Source organism: Pleurodeles waltl, chromosome 3_1 (assembly GCF_031143425.1).
Source record: "Pleurodeles waltl isolate 20211129_DDA chromosome 3_1, aPleWal1.hap1.20221129, whole genome shotgun sequence".
NCBI lineage: Eukaryota > Metazoa > Chordata > Amphibia > Caudata > Salamandridae > Pleurodeles > Pleurodeles waltl.
The window spans coordinates 1,451,476,248-1,451,492,215 of record NC_090440.1 but is presented as its reverse complement, the minus strand read 5'-3'; the positions used below and the strand labels follow the sequence as shown (position 1 = coordinate 1,451,492,215).

At 43.2% G+C, this 15,968-nt stretch overlaps 1 protein-coding gene across 1 annotated transcript in view; it reads right to left on the bottom strand.

Moving 5' to 3' along the window:
* SC5D (sterol-C5-desaturase) overlaps positions 1–15,968 on the bottom strand; it is a 51,728-nt gene that overhangs the window by 18,324 nt on the left and 17,436 nt on the right. Inside the window, exon 4 of the mRNA XM_069225023.1 lies at positions 3,348–3,448. Coding sequence (XP_069081124.1) covers positions 3,348–3,448 — 101 coding nt within the window. The remainder of the gene's footprint in view (positions 1–3,347; positions 3,449–15,968) is intronic.

Below are 15,968 nucleotides of genomic sequence, written 5' to 3'. Positions count from 1 at the left end.
TGTTCCTGGTGAGATTCCTTCTTTTTATCTTTCTCAGTCCTTACTTTGTTACCATTCCTGTGGCAACTTTAGAGAGCAATGCTCACAGCAGGACAATCTAGGGATGTCACACATGCGTTCTGTAGAACGACAGGCTATGGCTGGAACAAGTTAAGCTGTGGCATAGCCCGGCAAATGCTGCGAAGGAAAGCAAATGTACACTAGTGTATGTGTCTGTGAAAATTGCCTGGCTGCCTCATCCATGCTCAAGTAAGGGTCAAAGAGTGACTGACAGAACTAATTTAGTAATTACTATTGTGATCATTACAATAGTAATTACAAAATTAGCATGTAGATGCTGCAGGAAATAAGGTGAATGGGTGGAGACCCTTAGCCCAACGTAATCAGCTGCCCCTGCCCATGATACAGCCATTGTTAGTTCTTTTTTTAAACATTAAATGAGAAAGAAAGATCTTTTAAAGATGTCGTACAATGTTAGAAGAAGCTGTAACAGGGGTATGAATGAAATGTAATGAAATAAGGTCAAAGCAGACAAAAATAAAAAAGGTGGGAGTGTCACCAGAAACACATGCAAAACATTTGACAGACTCCAAAATAATCAGACGTGACAAAGAAGAACACAAAATATGTGTTGGCTAGGTGGCTAAATAATAACCAATCACTGTTGACAGAGCACATTTTTCTTGTATGAAGTAGTGGACAGCATAACAAAAAATGGATGGAGGGATATGGAGATTATTTAATAATATTCGATTAAGCTTTTGGAGATTATTGTAAAATATTTGAATGGAGCATACGTAAATGTCAATAAAAATTTGTTAATTACTGAAAATCTATTTTAATAAATTTAAGATTGCTATAATGTGTAATGCATTTGTGAATTCTTGACAATAAAAAGCACATTCTGTGTAGTTGCTCCCTAATTAATTTTACGTAGACTGTAGTTTGTGATAATAGAGGTAAACTGGTATGGAGAGTGCAGCACTAATGGATGGAGTTCCCAACTACTCAATTTAGCATAAATTAGCATTTTACATAGCAACAGCAGTATAGGGCATGATTAAGGGCCTGATTTGGAGTTTGATGGTCCTGTTACTCCTTCACAAATGAGACGGATATCCAGTTCTCCATTTTATGATTCACATAGGATATAATGGGATCCTAATACGGCGGAAGGGATATCCTCACGCTTGTGACAGTGTAAACCCATCCGCCAAGCTCTAAATCAGGTCCTATTTTGTTATGCGGTGCATGTTTGGACCTTACATGGCTTGGAAAAAAGTGGAACCAACACACATTTTGTGCGAAAATATGAATAAAAATACGAGGGGGGGCGAGCCAGATGGTAAGTAGCAGGAAGATGCAGAAGATTGTCTAAGGAGTATGAGCTAAACTGTTAGTTTGGCTCGGGGTATATGCAGAGTTGGCCTCCTTCCTTCTCAAATGTTTTGGATTTCAGTTTTTTAATACAGACACTTTGCATAGTGCAGGGTGTGAATTGTATTAACAAGATTGTTTAGTCTGAATGTGTCAAAGACTTTACTGCTTAATTTGAACATTATGAGTTCCAAGAGATGTTTGGATAGATGGCCTGTGGGATAGCTTTTAGTATGTTCTGAGTGAAGGCCGGAGTCTGGTCAGCAATCTGTTGCCTTCATCTATGTGAGACATGAAAAAAAAAACTTGGATTTTTACACAGTGCTTAATTTGTGGTTGTTGTTTCCGGTGCTGAGCACCGGCACTTATTATTGAGGGCCAGGACTTATTCTTCTACCTCAAGCATTTACTGTGAGCAAAAGACACATGTGGGAATGACGGAGGAAGAGAAAAACGAAAAAGCATCACAAAGGGAGAAAGTAGAAAGCTACTAGAGTGAGCTGAAGGGGCAGGGAGTGGCTTTATATGGATTGAATAGGCCCTAGATGACTTCAGGATTAACCTCAGTATTCCGTGTTTCCACATTAAATTACAGCAGCTGCGTGTTTAAAAGGAGGGATTTGGGCACCAGCAAGTTTTCATTTACAAATTAAGCACTGTTTTTACATCAAAGTTGCTGGCAGAAATACTTCACTGATTCTAAGCAGGAGGTTTATGTGTGTAACTATGCACTTTGGTTCCGATTCTTTAAAATATCATTTAAGGATAGATCAGTGTCAAGGCTCTAGAAACAGGATGAGGGAAAGGAGAGGACAGGAAGGTTCAGTCTTTTGCACAATGCTTACATCCTGGGTTGGTATGTGTTTCTATTGATAAAGAGACATTCTATTTTTATTATGTTGAGTTTGAGATAGACAGCAGACATTCAGGTTTGCATAATATCTAGGCAGGCTCTGAGGCAATAAATAAATGTTGTAAACCAGCACGAGGAACAGCTGAGCACCACTTGGTCAGCAGTGGCCCTAGTAGTCCCGGTTGGAAAATCAACAGCAAGGGGCATGTAGGGACCCCCTTCTAGTCACGTGTAGGCATGCCTTTTAAGTGCCTGATAATGTTGACACACATTATACACCTTGATGAAGTTTTAATACAGTCTGTTTATGAGCACTGGATGGTGTTAAGTATATTGTCCTATAAGAACAAATGTATGCAGTCTGAAAATAAGGCCACAGAATTAACATGAGTTTTTTTCTTTCATTATTTTATGCAAGATATCTGAAAGTTTGTGTGCTCAATATTGCATCAGCTGTTTCACGTTGCTTCTGCTGAAACGGTAATTTTTATTTTTCTTGCTGGATGTTGGAAATGGTTGTCGGGCTTCTGTAAGCCGAACATATTATGTGCAAACAGAGCTCAAAATAACAATGAGTTAATAGTTTAGTGTTTCCTAGTGCTGCCAATGAGAATAATGGTTTAGTGTTCCAAACACTGGTTCTAAGCAAGCATGTATGCCCCCCATCTCCTCCCAGATTTGTTTTCCTAAAATGTGTTTATTGATTTTAACCATTTGTGGGATGAAAAACAAGATTATCAAGCTGTTCACATGTAACTCCTTCTTTAATTCAGGCTTACTTCACCTGATCATTACCAGTATTTTAGCCAGTCACAACCAAAGTAATGGTGAATAAGGCAAAAACTGTCTGAAACATACCAGTAGAACATTTCACCTATGGTAAGGACACATTTAACAGTACTGAGGGGCAACGAACCCTCAGTTCAAAGTTAATGGAACTCTCTTCAAAAAGGAACAGCCTACAATGTGACAAAGACGGAAGTCAGAAGCATATAGTCTATTTCATGTGTTTAGTTAATGAGAAACAATGAAGGCTTTGTCTTATCGTGTATCTTTTCTTGCTGATCCTCCTTACAAAGCCGTTCCATTTATTAAAAATAAGCTATACCCACAGTACCTTGTAAACGAGCTTGTGGTGAAGAAACCGATGAATCCAATAGATGCACATATCGGTGAAGAAGAGAAAGGAGAACATGCTTGAAATGGCCCCAAACCAGCCTAAAAAGATATTATCAAACAGCCTGATTATAAGCACTCTTGTTGGCATTAGTTTATTTACAATCCAAGTATTCACAAGTATGTATTTGAGTCCGACATACAGCATTTGCCCTAATGTGCAGTTTGCTCTAATGAACAAAACATCTTACAGCAGTCCCTCTTTGTCGCTGTTGTTTCCTAACACAAATTATAGTGTAAAGTTTGTGTGATTACAACAGCCATCAATGTATACGATAAAGAAAACATTTACACATTTGGTATTTATTACAAATTGTGTAATGAAGGGTTGCCTTTAACTACATGTGACTAAACCTTAATCAACATTTACGAATCTACTCCACACATCAGAAATAAAGCCACAGTACAATGTTTGATGTTAGCATCTGTGGGACTGAGGTGTCCCTGAATATGCGATACCCTACTACAGGTCTGGGATAACCGTGGCCTAGACCTTCCAAAATCTTATATCAGTATTCATTTACTTTTGATGTTTTTATTTCCAATTTACAACTATTGCAACCTTCTTTTCCATATTATTGTATATTTCTTTTTTCTAACACATTGCATCATGCCTATATGTAACATTATAGGTTTGTTGTAGTAGTAGTATTTAGGAGGACTTGGAATGGACCTAGAAGTGGTGTAGTTAGATTTCCAGAATTATCTCAATGGACTGGCGAGTTAGGGCCACAACAATTTAAGAGAATTATAAGAAATTATTTTTCACAATTCAGAGCCGAGTTGAAAAGAGATGCCTGGTACTGTGACCCTCCTAATGCCTGAAACATAAAAATAAGATCTGCTTCTTCAAGAGATGTACGTATGTTGAGCTGGTCTTCTTGGGTGCAACAAAGAATATCTTTGGACGTGGATCCCCTGCACCCCTACACTGGATGGTCAAGGAATACTTTGACCATTCATTTTATTTCAACAGTTATTTTCAAACATTTTTCAGAGTTCAAAGTAATGCCCCCTGCTCCTATAACATAGTATGTTTGTTAATAACCATTTTACGAGTTATTATCGGTAGCCTTCCTTGACATTAACTCTGGGTGGATATACCTCTAGGCCAATACAAGAAGATCGATCTCTATGGATGCAAGCATTCAAAGTCCAGTTTCACCCGGAGCTGATGTACACCAAGTGAAAAATGATGCATTGACACAGGGGTGGGTGTGCGGGTAGGAGCACACTTAGGACACCATCTGACAAATGCAATACCACCAGAAGGAGCAGGAAATGCTCCCCTGGCCTGCATCTGACTCTCTGAAGTGCAGCACCACGCCCCCTGATGAACACAAGTCCTCCTGCTGACTTCTTGTGCCTGTTGTGTCATTCAATGCACCCCCCCCCCTCCCGAAGAAGGAGAAAAAACCTAGTATTGGACAAAGTATTGCTGGGTCCTTGTGACTATTCCTGGGAACTTGTATTTGCTGAGCTATGGTGCAGGGATACGAGCTGGAATCGGAGTGCATACTCCTTCCCACACTCCCTCCCCTTTCCTAAATCCCTGTACGACAATCTGGCACACTCGTGATAGGGGCCTTAATGTTAAATCTTGCCATTGTTTTGGTTTACATGAGATATACAAAGTGTAAGCTTTGTCCGTTTTGAGGTTATGACTTTTGAGGACCTAGAAAACCCTGAAAAACAAAATCAATAATTATACCTACTTAATACTTCAGACACACTTAGGCACCCGTTAAACTGAATTAAAGAATTCTAGTAGGAAGCAACACATATTGATCAAAACAAAATCTCTGTAGTGATTGAGAGAAGAGATACCTCGTCCAAGACAGGCTTGCACATAGCAACTATCAATTAGCCTACAAAGTACATAGAATGTTGTGGGATGTGACATAACCAAGGCAATCAAACCATACCTAGCCTAATCATTTGGGGGCGCAATATAGGATAACAAACCACAGTCAGTGTAGAAAACAGTATCTGATTGTGGAGGGACGTTACTGATATTAATCATATCCATCAATTCAGTCAGTAGAAACAGTGACAGATGTACGTATTCGTACTAAAAGAGGTAGCAAAAGTGTAATATTTCAGCCACAGTTCTTAGATTCAGGAGAATGCTGTCACACATTCTGTTTGAAAAGTAAAAGGTATGCACTTTTAATCATATGTCTCAGTCGTTACTATCTGTACTTTATTTATGAAAGTTTCCAAGCCTTCAACAAGTATTTACAACAAAAAATATTTAAGATTAAAGTCAACACACAAAGGCCCAATAGACATAACTTGGGCTCTGCCACTTTAGTGAAGAAAGTTATACCACCCCCAGAATGCTCTTCACCTCATAAGTCATCTTAATTCATTTAAAACATACATAACAGCTATCTATTAATTCTCCCGCATATTTGGGGAAGAAGAGCTGGTTGCTTTTTAAACAGGAAGAGGGTACAAGTCATTGAAAGCTATAATGGCAAGCAAAAAAACATTTCTTTCAGAAGTGTCATAATTGCTGTCAAAACTATTGTCAAAACTGTTCTTGGAGTCTTGGGACAGTGCAATTGAGGTTGTTAAGGCCTTTTACCACAGATGTTCTGGCTCTGGTTACTAAAAACTGAGCACCAAGTAACTAATTAACTTTCAGGATAAACAGCAGCTCAGCCCTTGGGTTCAGAGGAAGTATTGTAGGGTGGAAAGTTGGAACTCCAAAATCACGTAATAAAACTGAACCATCACTCTCGAGCCCACTGCTCTAGCTTTATGAAAAAACAGGAAAGTACTTTAGTATACCAACTAAGTAATACAGCAGGAATAAAATATGCGAAGATTTAACAGGGTTTTAAAAATGTGCTACAGCAAATTCACAATTCATCTAGTAGTCAGCTGCGGCTCGCCCACTGGGGCCACCCCCACCTTTTGCCCCTCAAGAAGAGTGTCTGTCAGGCTGAGCAAAGGTCAGCCTGGCAGACACTCTTCATTTTCAGATCAGGCAGCTAGGAGCTAGACGTGCATGATTTGCGCAGGCTCCTAGCTGCCTGAGCTGAACTTTGCTGGGCCGAAGCGGTCACTGCTCCTATAGGCATGACCTACTCAGCTCAGCAAAGGTGCCTCGAAGCATTCCCCCTCGGTGACATGGGGAAGCGTCGCCCATTGACTCCGACCTGGCACTTCAGGTTTAAGCCCTGAAGTGCCCAGGGCCGAGAGTCAATCAGTGACTCCACATCACAGAGTGGGATGGGGTCAGACGTCTCACTGTCTGTGACGAAGTTCGGACTGCTGCCTTCCCTCATTGGCTGACCTTAGGTTAGCCAGTGAAGAAGAGAGAAATCCCAACCCTCCTGGGACCAGTGAGGCAGAGCCGAAGGTAAGTGTGTGTTTTTTAAAAGAAATGTTTGGTGCGTGCGTGCATGTATGTTTGCAATATTTAATCATGAGTGCTGTGAATGGATGTGGGGGGGGGGGGTTTGTGTGTGTGTGTGTGGATAAATGAGTGAGTTTGTGTGTCCCGCCCCCTCCCTCCTAAATTTACTGGCCACCACTGCTAGTAGTGCAAATTTCTAGTTTGGCGGCATTCTCCAGTGGTGCAAGTCAAGCTCAAACCCAAACCTCTGACCGAAATGGTGACAAGAGCCTTCCCACCAGCCACTGGTGAGTCTCTTGCTGGCTCGAGTGGTTCAGATGTCATGAGAAGTACCAGCATTCCTCACAGTCTTGAGGAAATAGCATGAGAATGACTACACAAAGCAGCCAAATTGTTTTTGTTAGTTTAACATGTTAGATGGAAAGGAAGAGACTCACTCCAGCACTCAGGTCAGCTTCTGTGACATCTCCTCCTGGTCAGGGATGAATATATGGACAGCAGTCACACTTGGGATCTGCAGCACAGCGAGGCAGGCTTAAACAGGGGACTGCAGGGAAACCTCCTTATTGGACTACTGTACTGGTTAGGCATGACCACAAGCAGTATTAACACTATGAATCAACTTGATTACGCAAGTAGGTTTCTCTGATGCCACTCTAGTAAGTTCACTCTGCTGGCCTTTTCCTCTTTCAGATCACCACAGGTATGCTCCTTCAGGAATGCCCGCTGCCCTGACGATCACGACATTAGATATCAAGAATTTTCCTGACACTCTGCATAGTGTCACCTCTTCGGTCAGCGAGAAATCTCAGAACAATATGAGAAATTTTCAAGCTCTCTTATATGGATTATTCCCAGACCAGGAACGTTCATTCCACTGTCATTGTTCTGGAACCATTTTGAGGTAGCTCCCTCAATTTGTCTATCCCTTCTCTCCAGAATAGACCCAGGGCCTGATTTAGATCTCGACGGGTGGAATTCTCCATCACAAACGTGACGGATATTCCGTCTGCCGTATTATGATCCCAAAAGGAAATAACAGGATCGTAATATGGTGGACAGGATATCCGTCACATTTGTGATGGAGTATTCTCCTTGGCCAAACTGCTAGCGGCGGCAGCAACATTCCAAGGCAAGTGGCCCCCTGCACCCCCCGCGGACCCCTGAGGAAGCGGCCCAACCACAGGTGCGGCTTGCGGGGGGCGCTCATCTTAAGATCCTCCCAGCTCCATCAAGCTGGGGGGCAACTTGGAGGGACAGTTACGCCGAAGCGCCAAGCCCTCGCTATAAAAGCTCAAGGCTCCGAGCCAAGTCGCCTGCCCTCAGCAGGCCCCCAGCACCACAGGTACTCTCGGAAGTAGGCAAGCTGCAGGTGGGGAAAGATCAACACTCTGGGCTCCAGAACATCAAAACACTGTCTGTTCACCTGCAACCTCCTGCAATGCCTGCCCCAGCCCTAACCCTGCTCGGTCCTACCTAACCTGGACCCAGACCAGGGCCTCACTACTTCTAGGGCTGCCCACTTGGCTTGTGCAGGCACAGCAACCCTGGACTGCACTGGTCCCTCGGCACTCAGCCTGAGGTAGTGCAACTACAGAGCAGAGCGTGGAAGTGTGTGTAGAAGTGTGCCAGCTCAGTGAGCAGCATCAGCGAGCAGAGGAGCCGGAGCTTAATCTAGACAAACAAGCCCACTGACGGATCACGTACAAACCACAAACTACGGTCACAATTCAACTCAACTCAACCCCACCAGGAACCGAAGCGGTGAGAGGCAGCCCGGCTAACCCCTGAGAGCATCAATACCGGAAGCTCACAGGCGGTTCTATTCCTGCCTGTCCCTCAACAACGCAAGGAGAAATCAAGCAATTCCAATAAGGAGGTTGCGCCAGTCAGCAGTAGTTGGGAGTGTACTCCTGGGCAACTCTTCACTGCGAGAAAAAGAGCGAGCGAACACTCCCATTGCCTATTAAAAAACACTCCCAACTGAAAGCCTTCTGAAGGTCTCTTCGAGTAGACCAACCACCCACTAGTAAACTAGCAAACAGATTGACCAATCAGGGGAAGGAGCATGAGATCAGGTAAATCACTTAGTAATGCCACCAGTCAACCCACAAATCAAACAAAGAGGAAAAGGAAAAGAGAAACGGCTACGGATGGAGTACGAGTAAAAAGGAGAGCAAGCAGTGACTTAGATCACCCCATTCCATGCAGGAGACTCTCCCCACTCAATGGCTCAGGCAGGGGGCCGGTTGAACAATTCTCTAGCATGGAAGAAACAAACTGGGGCGAACCGGACGCTCGGGAAGTTGGGAGCCCTCCACCCAATCACCGCAAGATAACGGACTACTTTGCTGCTGTAACAACTTATGGTGCCAGAAAAAGGACTAGATCACCGGCACCAAGCAAACAATCCATAGGGGGTGGCCTATCACCCATTATCGATTTGCAAACACAAGGATGTTTTGGAGAGAGTCCTAGAGTGAATTCACCTGTCCCCGTCCTTCTTTCGCCAGCAATAGTGATCATGAGAAAGCAGCCTCGGAAATTAGATGCCCGCACACAGCTCAAGTGCCCCGCACTCACGCACTAGGAGCATCCCTCACTCTCGGGCAAGAGAAAACCATAAAGAGCACCAGCTCAGATCCTGCCAAGTTCCGTCGAACATAGAGCTCAGTAAACCAATCGATTCTGGACTCAGAGATGGTAGCAACTGCAGAAAGCCTAGAACAAAACACCCAACAAGGCGGCCCCCTGTGCCCAAGCCCCAAACTACATTCCTTCCCAATGTTTGGATGTGAAAGTGAGTAATTAGAGCTCTGGAATACAGAACAGGGTTGTCCAACTAGACCACCCAAAGAAGAACTAGCAATAGTCGCTCAGAACCATGCCCATAAAGCAACTAAAACTGAAGGTACCCTAAGTGGGGATTACAAATCCAACTTGCAACCACAATCACAACCACGACCCCCGGATGTTATAAGGGCAGATGACATGCGGGCTGAAATCCTAAACTCAATGCAAGCAACGGTTATGGCTCTGCAGTTTCACTCAAATAAAATGGATATCCAAGTACACTTGTTAAATACAATGGCAGTATTTGTCTCCGGTATCGACAGCAAGCTGGAAGAGTTAAACGCCTTAATAACAAGGGCACAAGCTAAACAACTCAATGACTTTACCATTTGCTCCTGCAAGGAGGTGGTAGATAAATTGTCTCAACTGCCGCAAATCCTAGAAGAAATACTAAAAGAAATCAGCTCCACCCGGAATGATGAACACACACACACACAACTCCTCTCTCTACCATGTTAACATCTGCCCCATTTGTGCAAAAACAAGAGGAGAGGCTCCGCTCCCCTCAAACAACCTCACCGTCAACCATAAGAGAGAAAATAATTCAGGCAGAAAGTAATGCTTCAGCAAGCTTCAGAATGGAAATTATGGAGAATCACTTTTCGTTGCAAGCTACCGCCAAACCTGGGAACTCTGAGAAACCTTCAACACGGGTTCTATCGAAAAGGGAACGTAAACGGGCAAGAAAAGGAAGGAGGTCTGCACAATCACTCCAACTATCCATTTAAAAAACCTCTGAAATTTTTTTAAATGAACAAAGTCAGGAGCACCTGGCACGAAGTGGAAGGCAAAACAGCGATATCCACGTTCCAGCAAGTACTAGCACCAACACAAAAGCTGGAGTAAAGACCCCTTCTGACCCAATAGGTGTCTTCCAGCTAACAAAGTCCCCGTTGAGGTCCCCGTTGTACTTGGCAAACATACGGACAATTGTACAAGTCCCCAAAGGGATCAGCAGAGCACAAAGTCAAAAACCACTATGCTCAGACAATTTAAGACAACCATCACAGGCAAATTCAAGCAGCAAGAGTAATGTCCATGGCACAAGGCTGGGTGAAGTGGTCTACATGGAACATATCGAGCACGCAGAGCAAATCCAGGCCCCTCAAGCAGGTACCCAAAATGATGAACCAAACCTCCAGCTGCTCTGGGTTCCGGAATTCACCTCAAGATCCTCCACAGACGTTCTCAATCGCTCTACTATTCTAAGACTCAAAGGCACTCCCGGATCTACAGCACATGGCCTTGGATGAGATCGCTGCAATTAAATTTATCCAAATCAGAGGGAGCCAACACACGGACCCAACGCTTAGTATCTTTGCAGAGCCGGTCCTACCCAAACAGATTGTGGAGAGAAGGGACCTTTTGAAAGCCTGGGGTATTGAGGTGGTCATCTACAAAGGCGAATGATATCCACCCCCACTATCAGACTCTCAACATCTGGAAACGCCCAAAGGCAATTGGTCCGTCTTGCATGGAGCATGTGCAGCCACCCCTTACAGCAAAGCCTCTGAAGAAACGATTAGCGAGAGAAGACTTCCCAAATGCCCGTTGAAAGTCCAAATATGGAAAGAAGAAGGCAGGAAAAGACTGGTTCGAGGTCAGAGATCCCACCACGAAAGGGAATGGGTAGCAACGGCTCCTCCCCCAGGAGCGATGGGTAAAAGCTGAACAGCTGAAGAATCATCCCCACAAGGCATATTGAACATCTGCTCGTGGAACAAAAATGGAGGATCCAGCGGTAACAAAGTGTTTTTAGCGCCTTTGATATTATACTCCTACAGAAATCCTGGGAGATGGAATCAATACCATTAGTAGGATTTATAGAATATCTCAGTCCAGCCACAAAAACGAACAGGCTCTGCCGTCCAAAGGGAGACCTAGTGATATATATTAGCACGAGCATCCTAGCACAGATCTCAGAACACAAGGAGGAAGATCTACCCTTTCAACTAGTCAGGCTTGATGGATGGGGAAAGAATATACAGGAACCACTGATCTTAGTCAATATATACACATCAATCCAAAAACCAAAACAATTGAAGTAAGTAAGTTATTAAACCAACTGATAAGGATGAAAAGTACGGTACAATCGGCATATTAGCTATTATCGGGTGATTTCAACCTCAACCTATTCCACATTCCTGGTGAAAATCACATCCAAACAGTGGCAACAGTGCCCGCCCAAACCCTCCCAACAAAAAGCAGGAAAGACAAATTAGGTGAGAGTTTTATACGCACCTGTGAAGCTGTAGGCCTTTTTGGATTAAATGTTCGAAAGTTGCCGGACATCCCACCAGCATGGACAAGATCCTCTGGGAAAACAGTCTCCCACCTTGACTATACACTGGTAACTCCCGCCCTGTATACATTAGGGAGTAACTTCAGCATTTTGGACCGAAAGTGATCACACACCACAGGTAATCGGGATCTGTTCATCACCATACAAGCCAGAGAAAGCGGTAGCCCTAGAAAGGGTAATTGGCACAGAAAACCCAAAACGACTTAAATGGTCATCTGATACCATTGAATGCCAAGCGGAAGGGGCTCTACTAAGGCTAGAATCAATGACCACGTGCAGGGCGAATTTGACAACGGTCTGGGAGAACTTTGCCATCGACAATATTAATAAAGACACCGTAGAAAACACGAGGAACGGAGCACAATTGATCCACCAAAAACGTTTACATCTACCACAGCCTGTTCGGAGAAGGACAGCAACTCTAGGTAAACTACTAAGGCAAATGCATAAATTCCCAGACAATGGATCACTATTGGCTGCCTTGCGAGAGCAAAGAAAACTATTAAAAGGCGAATTATGGTCCTTTAAAAAACATCAGCAGGAGACGCTCTGGGCCAAATTACATTATGCATCTAAATCATCTGATTCCAAAAGATTCTGGAAAATCATTAATACAATGGACAAGGTCCAATGGCAGCTAATAATGCAAATATATCAGAGGAAGCATGGGTGTGCCATTTAAAGTCGAATCTAAAGGAGTTGGACACTGAAATCGTGCTGCAAACCTAGAGGTTTTTGAAAATCTAGGAACCTGAGGTTGTAGAAAGCCTGAAACTTTCAGCATCGGAATTAATAAATATCATTGGGAAGTCGCAAACTGATTGTGCTCCTGGGCCTCATGGTTTACCACAGGCACTGTTTAAACAGGAAACAGAAAGATGGGCCAAGTTCCTGGCAGCGATGTTCAATGGTGTGCTCACAACGCAAATTGTCCCGACAACCTGGAGAGGCTCAATAATTCACCCCAGCTACAAAGGAGGGAACCCGGCTTCTCCACGTAATTACAGACTTATAGCTCTCCTAGATGTCGATCTTAAGTATTTTTCATCTTGTGTGTTAAACCACCTAGAGACTTGGATTACAGACAAAAACATTCTGCCATTCAATCAAAGCGGTTTTACTAAACATCAAGGAACACTAACAAACGTCATGGCACTGGGACTTATTACCAACAGACCAAAAGCAACCAGGACTCCCACCTATCTGTGTTTTGTTGACTTTAAAGCTGCCTTTGATTATGTCCCCCATACTAAACTGTGGGCTAAACTACAGCTTTGGGGGCTACCAGTCTCTATTTTAAAAGCTATCGAAATGATTTATTATGATACATGGGTGAAGGTAAAACTAGGGGGAGGCTCACATCTATCCAGGGCGGTTGGTGTTAAACAAGGCTGTGTATTGGCCCCAACACTCTTTAAACTGTATATAGCGGATCTGTCTGCAAAGTTAAACGAGGATACATCCCATTCCCTTGACAGCCATAATGAGAGCAAAATGATTGCCAACACTCTCATATGGGGCAGAAATAATGAGGGTTATGGAGGTAGCTCTCTTGGATACGTTTTTGATAAAGAAGTACAAGCGTGTCTTTCGGTTACCAAGGCATGCCTCCGCAGCCCAGGTCAGACTAGAATTTATGTTGGTTAAGCAGTCACTGGCTCGCCCTGTGGCATTCATCAAATGTTGTTACAAACTGAGTAGCGCCTAAAAAGGGTCCTTAGCCAATCTAGTCTGGCAGGAAATCACCTTAGAAAGAGGGAATGGAAACTACAAAAAGGTATCTGGAAAAGAGTATAAGCCTCTTGAACCTACGTGAGGTATGGGATCAGTCGCTTCCCATGCCGGCTTATAACAAAGCAGGCAATAAGTCAAGTAAACTACATAGCTGGTTAAGAGACAGGGAGACTCTGACCAAAAGGTCGCATGGCTGGTTGATTCTCAAATTGTATAAAACTTTCAAAGAATCATCACTTATGGCTGCCCCATAGTCACAGAAAATTAAGCAATGCTTTCTAAGGCTCAGGCTGGGTGAAGTTCCAACGCCAGACCTCATGCCATACTGGAAGAAGGAGCCACGAGCGGGCATGCATGAGTGCCGCCTTTGTAATCTGGCGGTAGGAAACGGTGCATGTGGTCTGCATTTGCCCAGCCCTCACTGAAGAAAGAAAATGCTTACTGAAAAAAACGAAATGGCTTAGGGATTAGATCCTGTAGACAAGCACTAATTAAAGCATTCAATCCACAAAACACCACATTGAATATTAGATTGGTTACATTTTTGTAAATCTATTCCAGTAAAATAACATCTGCTGAAACAAGCCTGTGATAGGGAGGGCACAAATAGAGACAAAATCCATCTACTCTGAGTAAACACATCAAAGAAAGAAAGGTATTTTGGTAACAACGCTGGTCACACAGCTAGACCGCTATGAAGTCTTGCACCAGTAACCAGAGTCAAGCAGGAGTAATTCAAAATTTGTAGAATGTATTTAGCTCCTCCCAGTTTTGTAAATGTATGTAATTTATATGTGTCAGTGTATTAACATGGTTCTGTCAAATTTTATGTTGAAGGATTACTTTTATGGATTTAATTAACTAATAAAATAAACATTCTCTCTCTCTCCTCGGGCAAGATCTAAATCAGGTCCTTAGTCTTTGTCTTCAGCTGTCTCCTGTGAGAGCACACAAAACTAGAGGACAAATAGGAGTGAACTCCTTGCACCACAATGCCATCAGCCTTTTGGAGTAGCACTTCTAGGAGAGACAATGGGCAGTGAATGATAAAACAGTCCATCAAGATCTTATAAAGGAGACCACTGTCTTGAACTCCCCACACCTGCCACCTATCCAAATGGGAGTGGTCAGGAACGAACAGACCGACCACAGTAGATAGGTTAATGCAGCATTTATACTGGCTGCTGTCTCCACCCTGTCAACACTTTATTGTCTAGAGCCTCACAAAAGCTTCAGGAATGCCAGAGATAAACAGTTCTGGTCTTTCAAGCAGTTACCCAACCTCCATATTGTGACATGCTTTCCGAGAGGAAATCCAAAATTGATCCCACTGACCTCAAAACCAAATATTTGCATGCAATATAGATTTAGAATAATATTAGCTACTTGATGCTCCTAGCATATGTACCATATAGTCGGAATTTCAGCAAAGGATCTAGTCAAGTAACTTTAGTGGAACTTTGGAGAGCAAAGCCAGTAGGCTGCTTGATCACTACCAGGGTAATAAAAATGGCTGTCTAGTACCAGAGATTCAAACACAGGTAGGCTACCACAACTGCTAAGTACCTCTCAACAAGATATGGACAGTAGTCTCCTGTAAAAAGGAAGGCCCACTTTCTGCATGCTTCCAGACCACAGAGCTCCTCTTTAGCTCTTCAGTACCTTTAAAAATACAAGACCTCAGTGTGTATAGTGGGTACTAAAATTTTTTAAAAATACAGTGGATCCCTGCAGTCGAGTAACTCGAGGAAGTGGTGCATACTGCAAAACCAGGGTTCCTAATCCATAGCTGCACTGGACAAATAGCCCCAGAGTGCTAAACTGTGCTATTCTGATAGCTTTTGCCATGACTCAATAATCTGAGTACTCTTCTTGTAACTAGTGGAAGTATGGATGTCAATTCAACAAAAAGACATGGGTAGCAAAAAAGATATCAAGCACCCTTTAACGTCTTATGACATCACATAATTAACCAACCTTGTCCCACTCTTAGCTCCTATGTTTAGTGGCCCACGAAGTCCAAGAAGTGAAAATGCAGAAAGGAAACTAAGGACCTGGCTTAGAGTTTGGCGGATAGGGTTACTCTGTCACAAATGTGATGGATATCCCGTCTGCCGTATATCCCGTCTGCCGTATTACGATTCTATAAACTCCTTCACATTTGTGGCAGAGTAACCCGTCGACCAAACTCTAAATCAGGCAAAGAGTTATTTGAACCCATTAACTTTTTTCTTGTGACACTGTATTTTTGACATTTGAGATTATGGTTATCAGGGATGTCTAAGCCCAAGGCAGGGTTAGCAGCT